The sequence below is a fragment of the Nothobranchius furzeri genome, chromosome 18, assembly GCF_043380555.1.
Source record: "Nothobranchius furzeri strain GRZ-AD chromosome 18, NfurGRZ-RIMD1, whole genome shotgun sequence".
Lineage (NCBI taxonomy): Eukaryota > Metazoa > Chordata > Actinopteri > Cyprinodontiformes > Nothobranchiidae > Nothobranchius > Nothobranchius furzeri.
In genome coordinates, this window is record NC_091758.1 from 15,214,429 (window position 1) to 15,229,201 (window position 14,773).

Sequence of the window (14,773 nt, forward strand, 5' to 3'; positions counted from 1 at the left end):
TTTATATCTCTGAATTGTTGATAAGTTTCAGTAAAGTGGATTGGACACTTGAAGTCAACACCAGATTCTCCTGCGGCAGCCGAAAGCTCTGATTGGTTGGAACAATGTGTCATGCGTTTCTATGGAGATGAGGATCAGTATGTCTGTGCCGTAGTCCTGTTTTCATTAAACATAATTCATGACATATTTATTTCACAGATCATTCACTTGATTATTGTTGATCAACATCTGTTTTGCTTAATAATTTTAATCACAAATAAAGTATTTTGATTAAGTAAAGTTTCTTCTTCTCCTTCGGACTCTTCTCCTGGAATGTAAACAGTCTGAGGAACACCCGACCTTGGTTTTTCTACACGGTGTTATTGTGCACAGGGGGCAGCTGTATGGAGTTGAAAACAATGAACTTCATAACCTTACATATCCCCCCTTTTCAAGGTCAATGTGGTCCTTCAAGAGACCACTTGGTCGTTGAACAAACCCAAGTTATGAAGAATCTTGACAACAGAACCGGATGCGATCCCAAGGGAACAGCCATCTGCGGTGAGGTACGAACCCCACGCCGGAGAACAGTCTCGCATACTCCTCAGGAAGAACACAAGTCAGCAGGTTATTAATTATTCCCCATGGAAGCCATAAACGAAGCAACAGCAACTTCATATCCTCACGGGCAATAAAGCAAAGCAGGAGAAAATCTTGAACGTATCCACGAACAGGGTAGTATTCCAATTAAAAATCGATTGTTGTATCCGCAGGCAGGGTAATATTCCAAATAAAAAATTGAACTTTGAAAGAGTACTTATCGTAATTGTTGGTCTTTCTTCTGTTAGACCAAGCACGGGTACGGAGAAGATGGAGTTAAACACCTTTTGAGTTGGCAGAATGTGGAGACAAATGATCAGAAGTCCAGTCACTGTTTTCACCGCTCATGAGGGGGAGAGCCTTTGCAACATACAGCAGGTCCCGCGACCTGCTCCCGTCAGTTGCTTCGGACAGACTCTCGCCGTTCTGCTGAAACGGCTGATTTTTATTGAAGAGTACAGGAATGTAACATACGCAGTTTGCCATGTACATACGTCAATGATCATGACAGGTAAAGAATAACAGCCTTGTTAGTGGACAGTTAATTCATCACTAGAACATGCATCCTTGAGATTACCAGGAACATCCTGATACATTCATGACAGGAGAAGATACATTCACTGGTACCGAGAGGCACTGAGTGGAGATGGAATGTGCACACTCCCTTCTCTGGTGCAGGAGAAGATATACAGCTATTAACCTTTGTGTAGAGGCCTTGAGTATCTGAGCGAGTTTCCATAGCATAGAATAATAAAATGAGCTTATAAGGTAAATATATATATATATTGCCTTGTTAGGCAGAAACTAACATGTCACAAGAACTTGTAATTCTAAGATGAGCAGAAGCATCCTTGGTAACCGGTACAAGAAGAGACTGCAATGTCTCACTCCCTTTTGGAGTTCCTGCAGCTGTTTTAGAGCTTGTGCAGGAGAGAAACACAGAGAGGCCTTTGATATTATAACATGATCCCATAATGAAAAGAGTAGCATGTAACAATGAATAATAAAAGAGCTTATATGAGAGTTACATATATTTTCATAATCCACAAAAAGGGAAGAGCAGGTGACAGTAATCCCAACGAATGAGGTGTCCCAGCAGCCATGCCGGAACCACAGTCGTCCAAGGCCAACGAGCCGGAGCACCACCCAGGAGTAGTCGATGCAGATGACGAGTCACGGATCCACCCCCAGGACGCAGGATCCACACAAGCTCAGCAGAGGAGAGAGAGCACAGTGTAGGCACTTCAATGTAGACACGACAAAAGTGCATTTCATGTCATCAAAGAAATAAAAATAATAAAAACCTAACTCTATGAGTGCCTTTTGTACTATGTGTTAGTTTTAAGTGTAATTACCCATTAAGTTAAGAAATGGATGCAGCCCTGACTGTGTAAGATGCGAAAAGGAATGATGCGAGAAGCAGAAAAATGAAAGAAACCCTAACTGGTATCAGTGAGTCCTCACTGTAAACACTTGTGTCAGGACAGGGGCAAATTTGGTTATAGCCCCGTAGGATAAATCAAAGAATTGATAATCACAAACATAATTTTCACTGTAAAAATCAACTGGTCAAAGGTACTATAAAAAAACTGAAATGTAAATCAGTACTAAAATGTAAATCAGTGGTTAGTAATCATGTTCATGTTAATGTACCCCTAAGGAATTGTGATTAGTAAAGATTAAAAAAAAATGTTTTGGACAACAGTACTATGTGGCCTAACCCACTCACTGTTACCTGGCCTTTTACCTGACTCCAGGAGCCCACAGCACGTCCGTCTCAACACACCTTAAGTCTGCATGTGACGTATAACAGGAAAGACAACCATGTACACTCACAAACAAACAAATTTGTGTAATCAGAGATAGAAATCTGTGGAACCAACGGGACGTATTTATCACCCCCCTTTTGAAGTCGGTGGATTGTTGTTGTTGGTATCGGCCAAATCTGTGGGACCCTTGTGCAGTTTGATATGGTCCCTGTGTACCCATTTGTAGACGGGCGCCTTGTTTTTGTCGGCGATCTTGATCTGATACACGACCGGAGAGATCTTATCTGTAATCAGGTATGGACCCGACCATCTGGGCAAAAGTTTCTTAGCCAGCGTCCCCGAGGTCGCATTGTTGTTACCCGTTTTGGGAGCGAAAATGTAGTACCAGGCCTGGTCACCTACATCGAGTTCGGAATGTGAGGCTTTCTTATCGTAATAAGCCTTTCTGCCTTCAGCTGACTTTTCCAGAGATGCCTGTGCGAACGAGAATGCTGCAAGCAGGTGAGTTCGCAGGTTCTGGTCGTAGAAGTGATGGTTTAGAAGAGTCTGAGGGGGCCTGGCTGGCGGGACTGACGCGATGGCGTCGTCCGAGCAGTGTTGGCACGCAGCCAAACCCATGCCAAGAGGGCTACGTCGGTTCTGGGCGTAGCACACCTCGATATCGAAGCTTTGAAGAGCCAGCAGCCACGAAGCGATTCGCGAATTGGTCACCACACCATCTCTGATGCGCTGACTGTTAAGGAAGGTCACCGGCTGGTGCTGTGTCTCAATGATGATTTTCTGTCCGCCAATGTAGTTCGCAAAGTACTTAACTGCCCACATGGTGGAAAGCAAAGCCTTTTCACAGTCCGAGTATTTCAACTCAGGTCCAGTCAAGAGCTTACTAGCATAGGCCACGACACGCCTGTCGCAGTCATGAATCTGGTAAAGACCAGCACTCAAACAGTGAGCTGAGAAACCAACCTCAAGATGGAACTCCCTGTCACAGTCGGGGAGCGCCAAGCACGGAGCCGAGCACATGGCGGCCTTCAGGTCATCCATGGCCTGCTGATGCTGCTCCGCCCACTCGAACGCCACATCCTTCTTCAACAGATTACTCAGAGGTCGTGCCAACTCAGCGTAATGTTCCACGAACTGACGCGAGTAGTTGCAGACCCCCAAGAAGCTGCGAAGTTCGGAGACGTCTGTCGGAGGTGTGATGGTGGCAACACCCTGAATCCTGCCAAGCTGAGGCTGCACTCCCTGTGGTCCCACAAGTAGGCCAACGTACTGAACTTGCGACCTGCACCACTGTCCCTTGGCGAGAGAGATCTTAGCGCCCGCCGCCGCGAGCTGACCCATGACATGGTCCAGCTTGGCCAGGTGGTCCTCCAACGTACGCCGACGAACAAGAATGTCGTCGACATAGATGAGTGTCCCACGCTCTCGAGCATCGGGGCAGGCCTTGTTCAAGAAGATGTTGAACTCAGCTGGCGAGTTGGCATAACCAAAAGGACACCGGGTGAAGGTGTACTGCCGGTTGGCAAAGGAGAAAGCAAGTTTGTGTTGGTCCGATTCGTGGACGGGAATCGTCCAGAATCCAGACGCAATGTCAAGGGTGGAAAAGTACTTAGCATCTTTTACTTTTGGAAGCTCCTGCTCCAGGCGTGCCATAGGCCACCTAGACAAGGGGACCTGTTTGTTGAGTTGCCGGTAGTCAATGGTAAGTCGCCACTTACCATTAGGCTTCAGTACCGGCCACAACGGAGCCGAGTAGGTGCTGTTGCAGGGTCGAATGACCCCGTTAGCCAAGAGGCTGTCAATGATTTCCTGGACCGGTTCTATGGACGCCAGGGGAATCTTGTATTGCCGCACAAAGGACGGCGGTGCATCTGGCCTGGTAGGAATCCGGACTTCATGGATAGTGGTCAGACCACAGTCCAAGGAGTCAAGTGAAAGAAAATCCTGGTACTTTAGCAAAAGTTGTCTTAGCTGGTCTCGCTCGACATCGTTGGTGAGAGCATCCGCTTGGTCTATGACCTTCTCAATCTGTAACAGAAGTTCCGGGGGTCTACCCGGTGGCTTCGAGAGTGGTGGTGAGGTCGAAATCGCGTCCCCCCGCGAAAGACATGCCACCGAAGGGCGTCCGCCTGTGTCAGGCCACGGTTTGTACGGCTTTGGCTTCCGCACACGTGCAAACAGTTGTCCGGACGCACCTCTGATTCTAGCGTCAAGGCGTTGGAGACAGTCCAACCCTATGAGCATGGGCATCGGCATCTCCTCGCTGATGTACACGAGGTGTTTAAAGGACATGCCTCCTATCGAGATGTTGACCTCAGTCGTCGCAGCCGCGGGAGAGGGAGCGCCATAGAACTCGTCAAAATCCTTTGGGCCCGAAATGAGTGTGGGGGGCGAGATGTCCTCCCCCCTTTGTTCGCACATGCTGCTGTAAAGAGCTCCGCTGATGAGCGAGATGTCCGCTCCTGTGTCTAATAATGCGACACAGCGATGTCTCCGATTTACAGTGACCTCCACTGCGGGCCTATTAGATCCCTTTCTCACGACCAGAGGTGCAAGCAAAATTTTCTCAGTTACGGCGGTGGTAGTAGTGGTACTGCGGTCGTCATCTGCGGGTTCATCGCCTAACATCGCCACGGATGGAACGACCGGTGAGGTGTCGTCGCTTTCCTTTGAGGTGTTGTTGTTTTCCTGTGAATCAGAACCTGTGAAAACATCAACCTGCAGCATTTCAGTCTCATTTTGTAGCTTCTCAGGCAAACACGGAGTCTCTGACCGGGTCGCCGGAGAATCACGCACAAATTGTTTGACGCCCTCGACGTCTTTCTGAAGATTGCAGATCATGTTCATCATGTTAGTCATCATTGGAAGGAAAGTGTTTTGCATCGCCTGAAGTTGAGATGATAATTGCATCGTTACCTCTGAGTCCATTTTCCAAAATAGTAAATAGTCTTTTCCTGTTTTATTTACTAATTTACTCTTCGAATTTTGCTTTCTAATTAGATGTTTATTTAGAAACAACCTTACCTGTAGATCTTTGAAAGAATTAGTTACAGGGAAGCTTGGTTGGTGAATGAATATTTTGGGCAAAATTGTTCAATAATGCCAAAAATATCATTGTCATTTGACCTGTCCAAGATGGCGGGTCGAGCTACGTGTCGGGCACCTAAGATGGCGGACCGCCGCGCATGCGTCGTCCGACACCCGGCTTTGATCCCCGTAGCAACCTCACGATTCTAAACACCGTAGCGTTTATTAGAACCACCGCTAACGTTACCTTAAAGTACTCCGTACCGGAAGGTTTAGCGGATTAAAGGACGCAGTTCCGCTGCGTCGGAACGGCTAGAAAGCTGCGCGGGACGCGTTCCCGAGCCTTCTCACCGAGAGTGGCTAGTTAGCTCGTCGGCTAATGCTAGCGAACACCCTGTAGCGACCAGGGTCTCAAAATTGCCTCGATCAACCAACGGGCGTCTCGCTCCGTGATTGAAAGGGTTTCAATAGCGTACGCAATCTGGATGCAGTATCGCTCTGCGGTTGTTCTCGACTGACAGCGTTTACCGAGCAAGTCAAGCTACGGCAGGTGCTAACGAGAATTCCGACTAAGAACAGCGCGGATCCTGCGCTCATCGAACGGAAATAAATTTCCGACGGAGTCTTCTGTCTCCGATTACACAAATGGATGCACACAGTGTCACAAACACCGCGACAAACAATAAACAGACGGTTCCAACGTATTAAAACAGAAGAAATGTTTACCCTTAGATGTAGGCCTCAAAATGGCCGTAAGCACACGTCAGCACTTAAGGTGTTTTGATGAAACAGCGCTTCCTGTCGGAGGGTGATGAATGTGCACCCCCCTTTCTGAGAGCTGAATGAGGAAGCGCTCGCTTTTTCTTTTTCTCTAACACACAGACACTGAACCAAAAATCCCAAATAAAATGTCTCAGAGTCGGCACAAAGTGTAATAAACTGTGCAGATATCAAGCTAGGCTCGCCATATGTAACGGAATTGAAGTGATGTAACTATCTAGAGTTGTATTTTAATACACTGTAAGTAGTTCACTTGTTATAAACAGAAGAATAGGCTGTTTTTATCATCAGGGAGTTTAATTAAACACTCTGTATTGACTTTGAGACAAGAAAAGAGAGAGAGATGGGATCGTTTGAGAATCTTTAATTTCTGAATTATAAATTCTAAACAATCTACCAGGACTAACTCTGTGATGGATGAAAATGGATTCGGATGTTGTGTTGGTGCGTGTGTGTGTGTGTGTGTGTGTGTGTGTCTGGTTCAGACTCTCTAGGCCGACGTCAATGAATCTGGTCGTCTTTGTTATGACTAGATATCACGAGGCTTATAAAGTGATGACATGAGCCGCTATTTTGCCGTGTACGTACCCAGTGGGGGTCTCCCAGGTAGATCAGGAAATGCCAGGTCTGGAGACCTCGGATGTACGCTGGAGCTGTCGGTGCAGCGATCACAACGTTTCAAAGCCCGTCTGGAGGGTCGACCCCGGTACCGTTCGGCAGCGTTGGCAGGTGCTCTTATTTTGAAAGGATGTCGTCTGGTTGTTAAACGACGAAAATCTCCAACTTCACAGTTCTTAGTTAAAAGACGAAACACATCTGGCCAGGCTGTGCTTTTCTTTAGGATGACGGTGAATAGAACTGAAGTCAAAATGGAACTGACTTAAAAATGGCGTTGCCTTGTTTTATATCTCTGAATTGTTGATAAGTTGGAGTAAAGCGGATTGGACACTTGAAGTCAACACCAGATTCTCCTGCGGCAGCCGAAAGCTCTGATTGGTTGGAACAATGTGTCATGCGTTTCTATGGAGATGAGGATCAGTATGTCTGTGCCGTAGTCCTGGTTTCATTAAACATAATTCATGACATATTTATTTCACAGATCATTCACTTGATTATTGTTGATCAACATCTGTTTTGCTTAATAATTTTAATCACAAATAAAGTATTTTGATTAAGTAAAGTTTCTTCTTCTCCTTCGGACTCTTCTCCTGGAATGTAAACAGTCTGAGGAACACCCGACCTTGGTTTTTCTACACGGTGTTATTGTGCACAGGGGGCAGCTGTATGGAGTTGAAAACAATGAACTTCATTTTACAAAAAAAACTCCACGTTTTTATTCTTCATCAAAGCTTGTCGTTTGTACAATAAAAATGATCTTCCTGTTTCCCAGTGCCATTAAGCCGGGGGAGAGTTGTTGCCCTGTATCTCTTGTTGCGCATGCATCGCCAAAGAAGAAATAGAAGACTGTGGGTCCACCCAATAAAAAAAAAAGAACACATAGAGTATTTCATCATCTTGTGGCGGAATTGTCTCTGGACAGTGATCGCCACATGAAATACTTCAGGATGTCTGCTGATCAGATGGATCACATTCTGTCCTTGATAGGACCAGATCTCACCAAACAAAACACTAATTTCAGGGAATCAATCGAGCCAAAACAACGACTTGCTGTAACACTGAGGTAAAGTAAAAAATACATAATCACTGCCAGTCTATAATCTAACCCTTTCTGGCTATTTCTTTTTGTCCTGTGATGATCGTTTTGCTATCTAAATTTAATTTATTTTTTAATAGCTACATACTGTCACAAATCAAATCTTTCATTTTCATAATGGATACGTGTATTTATGAGAAAGTCTTCAAGAAATTATTCAAATGTTCAAGTAAATACAGAAATGTGAAATTCTTATTATTGTGACAATTTTTAATTTGTACTTTTAATAGTTTTATCTAAAAACAACCTGTAAGTGACATGAGATGTGAAGCAGAAAGGAATTTTTCAAACCTGATGTTTATTTTTTTTAAACAGCAAACTCTCTTAAACATTTAGTAAACCAAAGGAAACACGCATTTATAAACATAGTATTGTTCTCCTTGAAAAGTTAAAATAAAAACTCCACAACAAATTACAGTCAAATTTCTTAAAAAACAAAGCTCAATTTTTTATCCACATTGTGGTGCACTTATTGGAACTTTTACAAGTAACTAAGATAACAATAAAAATATAAAAGGTCAAGGCTTTCAAAATCACTTACATATTTAGAGTTGTTCCAGTATTTTAAATGTTTTAATAATATAGAATAACAAAAAAAAAACTGTAAAACACACACAAACAAAAAAAATGTAGGACTTTGGAGTAATTGTTATGGAAAACTCAACTACTCAAGTGTTGTAAATGGTGTGGGTGAGGAGCGGCGCTCTAGTTCCTCAAGCATCGAAGTGGACCTTTTCACACCCCTTTGTTGTGAAGGACTTTGCAATGGTGTGTATTGCTGAGCCTGCTGAGCTAGTGTTGGCGGGGGTTGGGTTGGTTCACCATATGTTGATGGGGAAGGCTGCTGTGACTGATAATAATAACCTGAAGAACTTCTGTGGTGTGTTGCTAGGTCCCAAGGAGAAGAGATTGAAGTGATAGGTTGGTTTATCTCCTGCAATTGTCTTTCTAAATTTTGCATACATTGTTCTATCTGCATTCTGGCAAATGTTTTAAATTTGCGGGGCATTACATTAAACCTTGGAACAAGGCTGAGGGCGTAATAATACATCTCATCTTTTTCTTCAGGGACATGTGGAGAGACTGTTGTGACATCTTTTGTTAAATAGTGAAGCAGTTGTTGTTCAGTAAGACCTGGACTTGTTGCTTTTTTTTTTTGGAATGTTTTCTTCCTTGGATTTCAGTGGCAGTTCCTTTAGATAATGCCTGGACTCTGGGGTGTGATGGGGGAAAGGCATGTGTTGAAGGCCCTGCCTCTGCTTGATATGTTAATGGAGATGCAGATCTCTGTGGGGGAGTACCAGTCGGAGTCGCAGGTCTGGAAAATTGTGAAGATGGTGCCGTGTCGTCACAGCTTAGTTCTGCTGCAGGTCCTTCACTGTCATCCACTGAAGGCAATGTATTTTTGGAACTATGAAGGAATATAAAAATGTAATGTTATGAGAGGATAGAAGTAACATAGAAATGCATAAAAAATTCTAATTTTGAGCTTTAAAGTAAACATTGCCATGCATTATAACAAATACACTGTTTTTTTTTTTAAATCTAACCTTCTGGGTTGCATATGTGAGAGCAGAAAAGACATGGAACTGCTGTATTTCCATTCTTTCTGACTTCCACCTGAAGATCCACTCGGGGCAGTTTTGTTTTTGTGTTTTACAAAACTGTCCCGTAATTGCTTCCATCTCTTCTTGCACTCTTCCACTATGAAGCAGTAAAACAAACAAAAAAATAAATAACTGGAGAACAAAAAATAAATACCTTGCTTCACATTAGCTATACTGTTATAAACAAATTGCATTTAGGAAAATTTTTGAATTTTATACTTTTTAATAACTGTAAAGGTTTTGGATATATATAACTGTTTTGAAATAAAAACTAACAATCAAGTCAGGTGACCGTTCAGAAATATAGTTACAGATTTTGAAAGTTAATATTTGAAACTTAAACATGATGTCATTTATTTTCACAGATTCCTTGCAACAGGCGAAACATTTTCCAGCCTGGCATTCCAGTACAGGCTAGGGAAAAGCACTGTAGCCAACTCGGTGCACATGACCTGCCGGGCAATCGAGAAGCGGATGAAACGCAGCGAGTTTACGCTTTTCTCAGAGGAAATGTGGAGAGATGTAGCATCTGCATTCTGGAAAGAATGGAACTTTCCGAACTGCATCGGAGCCATTGATGGAAAACACATAACCATCGCAGCACCCCCACATAGTGGAAGTGTGTTCTTCAACTACAAAAAAACATTTTCAATCGTTTTGCTTGCACTGGTAGATGCCCACTACCGCTTCATCTACGTCCAGGTGGGGGACTACGGACGGGCAAGTGATGGGGGCGTCTACAGTGGATCACAGTTGGGGATTGGCATGGAAAACAAAACACTCCATGTTCCAGCCGACTGTCCTCTGCCTGGAGCAGAACAACAACTGCCACTCCCATACACCATGGTTGGAGATGCAGCCTTCCCTTTGAAGACCTACTTGATGAGGCCATTCCCAGGAACACGACTTCCACCGTGGCAAAAGGTCTTCAACTACAGACTATCTAGGGCCAGAATGGTGGTGGAATGTGCATTTGGCATTCTTGCTGCAAGGTGGAGAGTGCTCTACACACGGATTACGATGAAACCAGAGAATGCAGATGCCGTAATACTGGCAGCGTGCATCCTGCATAACCACCTGCTCAACCCAGCAGACAACAAGAGATTTTTGGAGGAAGCACAAGAGCAGGGGGAACACCTCCAGGATGCTAGGAACATGGGTGGCAACAGAGGCTGCAGGGATGCTTACAACATCCGTGAGAAATTTGCAGCATTTTTCCTTTCTCCTGAGGGCAGTGTGTCCTGGCAGGATAGGAGGCCGTGAGAGAAATAAATACAGCTACAGGGACATTGTGTAATCTGGCCTTTCCTTTATGTTGGCCTGCATTTCATGTGTTTTCCACAAATAAAAGTGAGTGAAAAAATGTAATCGTAGAATTTATTCAACATTTACATTTCTTTATTGATTTCACTTGAGAGATTTAATTACTCCTCTAAAAGAATTATGACAGAATATTTATTGATGACTGCTAAAAAATTTTTTTTGGAGGACTAGCTCAAACAGTGGGTTATGTTATGATCTTATTGGTTAGAAATAAGGTATAAAGTATGGACTTATTTGAAAAAACAAAATTAATAAACAAAAATCAAGATCACATTAAAGAATGTTTTTTATATATATGAGGGCTTCAATAAATAATTTATCAGGGATATTTAAATTTCGAAAAAGCTATCATAGTACATTTTTTATCTGACAATACAATCTTTTGATTTCACAACATGTGTAGCACAGGGTAATTTTTTTGTATTTTATTTTCATTTAAGCAAGGGATTTAGTGTTATTTTTTTGAAGATAAATAATTAAATTAAAGGGCAGCGTTGTGTACTTAACTTTATTTAATGCAGTAAAATAGTGCATTTTTAGGTATGTTATGTTATACGTAGATGCACTACAAATGCAACAGTAAATGATTTGTCTTAGAACTTGTGGAACACCTATATATTTTGAAAAAGGGAAATACTTACTTGTAGATTCTACAGCTGTTGCCACAGCTTCCCAACAATTGTCCTTTCTGCTGTTGTCTTTGTAGAAAGGGTGTTGGGGGTCGTACAGCTCCTTGTGCTTCTCAACTTCAGTAATTAATTTGAAGTCATCCATATTAACTCCTTGCCTCAGACTTTCTGGCTCTCTGTCCTGTTTGCTCCGGTGAAAAGACACCCAAACCACACACCCCTTCACGTGGTCACACACGCACACAAGTTCGATGCGTGTGTGTGTTCCGGTGTGTTCGTGTGATTTTTCTGCAGTGTCTGTTTACGAACACATTTGACTATTGCGGAATTTTATTTTGAAATGCTTTATTTTGTTAACTTTACCGGCCTGCCTCTTATGTCTAGGTTTGACTTCCTGCCAGAATTGACGCGATTCACCCGCCGCTCGCGAAAAAAATAGAGCCGACCCTGAAATGATCGCTGCACGGCGCGAGCTGGAGCGCCAGCGCGCGCCGGCGCGAGGCGATTCGCGGCGCTTCGGCGGCCCATGTGGTCTATAGAATAGCTTAACAAGGGCGCCGAATGAAGGCGGTCACATTTTCGCGGCGCTTCGCGGCGCTTCCGCGGCCAGTGTGTCCCCGGCGTCAATCAGAAGTTTAAAGAAATCTTTGCTTTTTCAATAACCAGAAATACACACCATTCTGTGTTTAATTTCAAAGAAGAGTCCGAGTTTTTTAAGTTAAGAATTTATTACTAACACTTTTAAAAATGACAATTTAGAAATGACAATTTTTAACAGCTTTGACATTAAAACTTGTTTTAAAACGCAAACCTGTGACTGAATGGAAACTAAAATTGACATGCGAGGTTTTGGATGCGTGAATGAATATCAGAAGGTTTATTTCAGCGAGAGAAGCGTTTCTGGGTGAAAAGTTGGTTTTGCAGCTAACTGAGTCGTTTCTTAGAAAGAACAGCATCAGACACCATCTGTGTGCTACCTCATCCAGCAAGACGACCCTCTGTGTGGATGCGGAGGTCAAGGAGGATGTTGTCAGCCTCAGGGGTACTTGGTCCGGTAGAAAAGACCAGAGTAGAATCGATCCTCTGGTCCAGAGATGTTGCGGGGTACACAGTGTCGAGTGTCTGGCTTAACTCTGGAGTTTTGCGTCAGCTGGTTACAGTTGCATTTATTCGAAGCAAGACTATCGGCGTGACAGAATGCTTAGTAGACTTGGGCGGCCGTCCCTCGTCTCCTGGTATGGTTCAAGAACTGGCTTTCAGCTGCGGGATTTGGTTTTAACAAAACACTTAGAACACACCCTCTCAGCATCAGAAAGCTTGGTCATGAATAAAGACATGTGAGGTGGTTTACACTTTAACCTGAATACCCTCTGCGTGTGGTGGTTAAATGTGCAAGATGACCTTCTGGTTTACTGAACACACATTACTGATTATAATAAATCATTATTATTATTCAAAGCATAATAAGTCATTTCAGTAATTAAAATACATTTATACTGAACCAAGAGATTATTTATGATGGTTGTAATAACAGTAATAAAGTCAAGAGTTTATCAAAATTATTATTTAAAATTATTATTGTAAAATCTTGAAGTGTCCTTCATCTTGGGACGGCACAGCAGCAGATAAAGATGGTTTCAGTAGACATCACGGCTCCTGGCGGGTTAATCTGTGGGCAAAGTTACAGTCGACCCAGCTTGACCCAGCTGGGAAAATGTAACCTTTGTCACAAATTAGAGGCCATTCATGACGCTACACATGAGAAAAGCTAACGAAGCTATCATAAGGGAGCGATATCCAATCCCCACAGTGGATGAAATATTGCAAGACATGAATGGTTCTGCTGTGTTCAGTAAGCTAGACTTAAAATGGGGATATCATCAGCTAGAACTGACGCCAGAGTCTAGAGAAATTACTACATTTGCAGTTCACAACACAGGGTACAGACACAAAAGGCTAATATTTGGTGTATCATCGGCTAGCGAGCATGAACAGCTATCAACTATCAACATGAAATAGCAAACGCGCTAACAGGCATTGAAGGAGTTGCAAACATCTCAGATGATGTCATAATTCACGGCCCAGACCAGGAAATGCATGATAAAAGTCTGCGTGCGGTCATAAAGAGGCTGTCTGAATGTGGACTAACGTTAAACTCAGAGAAGTGTCAGTTTAACATGGACAAGCTTGTGTTCATGGGGATACTTTTGACACAGAAAGGCAGTGGACCTACAGAGGAGAGAGTAATGGGTTTGACACACGGGAGGCTACAAACGACCGCGATCAGCAAAATTTGTCGCTGTCGCTTTTATTACCTGACACACGGGAGGCGATCCACGGCAGCGGCCAGCGGCAAAGCCGTCTACGCGTTCTGTTCCATGACGAAATCGAAACTTCCGTTGTTTTGTTTGGCTGTGTCAGGTTGGAGGGAATTAAGGTTATTTAAGCGGTTCAGAGTTAATAAAGCGATAGATATAATGTTTCACAAGGTGCTGCTAGAGTTATGTGAAATCTTACTTCTGATTTTACTTCATAAAACATAATAATAATCAACTTCTCCTTCATGTTTGCTCAGAGGTGTACGGAGCATCCTGTCCGCTCATTGGTCAGTGAATGAAACCTCCGTTGATTGGTCCTCGTCCGAGCGACAGCGATGAAAAGTTGAAAATGTTTCAACTTTCTGGGATCGCGTCGCTGGGTTGCCTGTGCACGACACGTGCACGAGCGCAAAATTTCACACGCACTTTTTCGCGTTTCGCTTGGTAGGAGGGAGACCCACGTTTATCGCTTTTGTTTTCGCATGTCTCATTGAAAATGAATGGAAGAGAGGCGATGCCGCCTCCAGTGTGTCGAGCCCATAAGAGCTGTGACAGAAGCCAGAGAACCAAATAACGCAGCAGAAGTAAGAAGCTTTCTTGGTTTGGTGGGTTTCAGCAGCAGGTTCATACCACAGTTTGCGACGTTATCAGAACCATTGAGGCGCTTAACCAGAAAAGGAACAGTGTTGTGTTTTGGACCAGAACAAAAACAAGCATTTCAGATGTTAAAAGCTGAGCTGGCTAAAGCGGGTACCGTGGCTTACTTTGACAAAGGAGCACCAACTAAAATCATTGCAGACGCAAGCCCGGTAGGTCTGGGGGCGGTGCTGGTAAAAAAAACAAAAAGGGGTGGAGGTGCCAGTGTGTTATGTAAGCCGGAGTCTGACAGATTGTGAGAGAAGGTATTCTCAAACAGAAAGGGAGGCCCTAGCGTTAGTGTGGGCATGTGAGAGGCTACATCCATATGTACATGGAAGACAGTTTGATCTAGTGACAGATCACAAACCACTAGAGGTCATATACAGTC

The 14,773-nt window shown here is 43.6% G+C and overlaps 1 protein-coding gene across 1 annotated transcript; it reads left to right on the forward strand.

Moving 5' to 3' along the window:
* The first annotated feature begins 9,545 nt into the window (after positions 1-9,545).
* Positions 9,546-10,739, forward strand: LOC139063862 (uncharacterized). The gene has a single exon (XM_070546771.1). The coding sequence runs from the start codon at positions 9,924-9,926 to the stop codon at positions 10,737-10,739; it is 816 nt and encodes a 271-aa protein (XP_070402872.1). The 5' UTR covers positions 9,546-9,923.
* Positions 10,740-14,773: the final 4,034 nt, after the last annotated feature.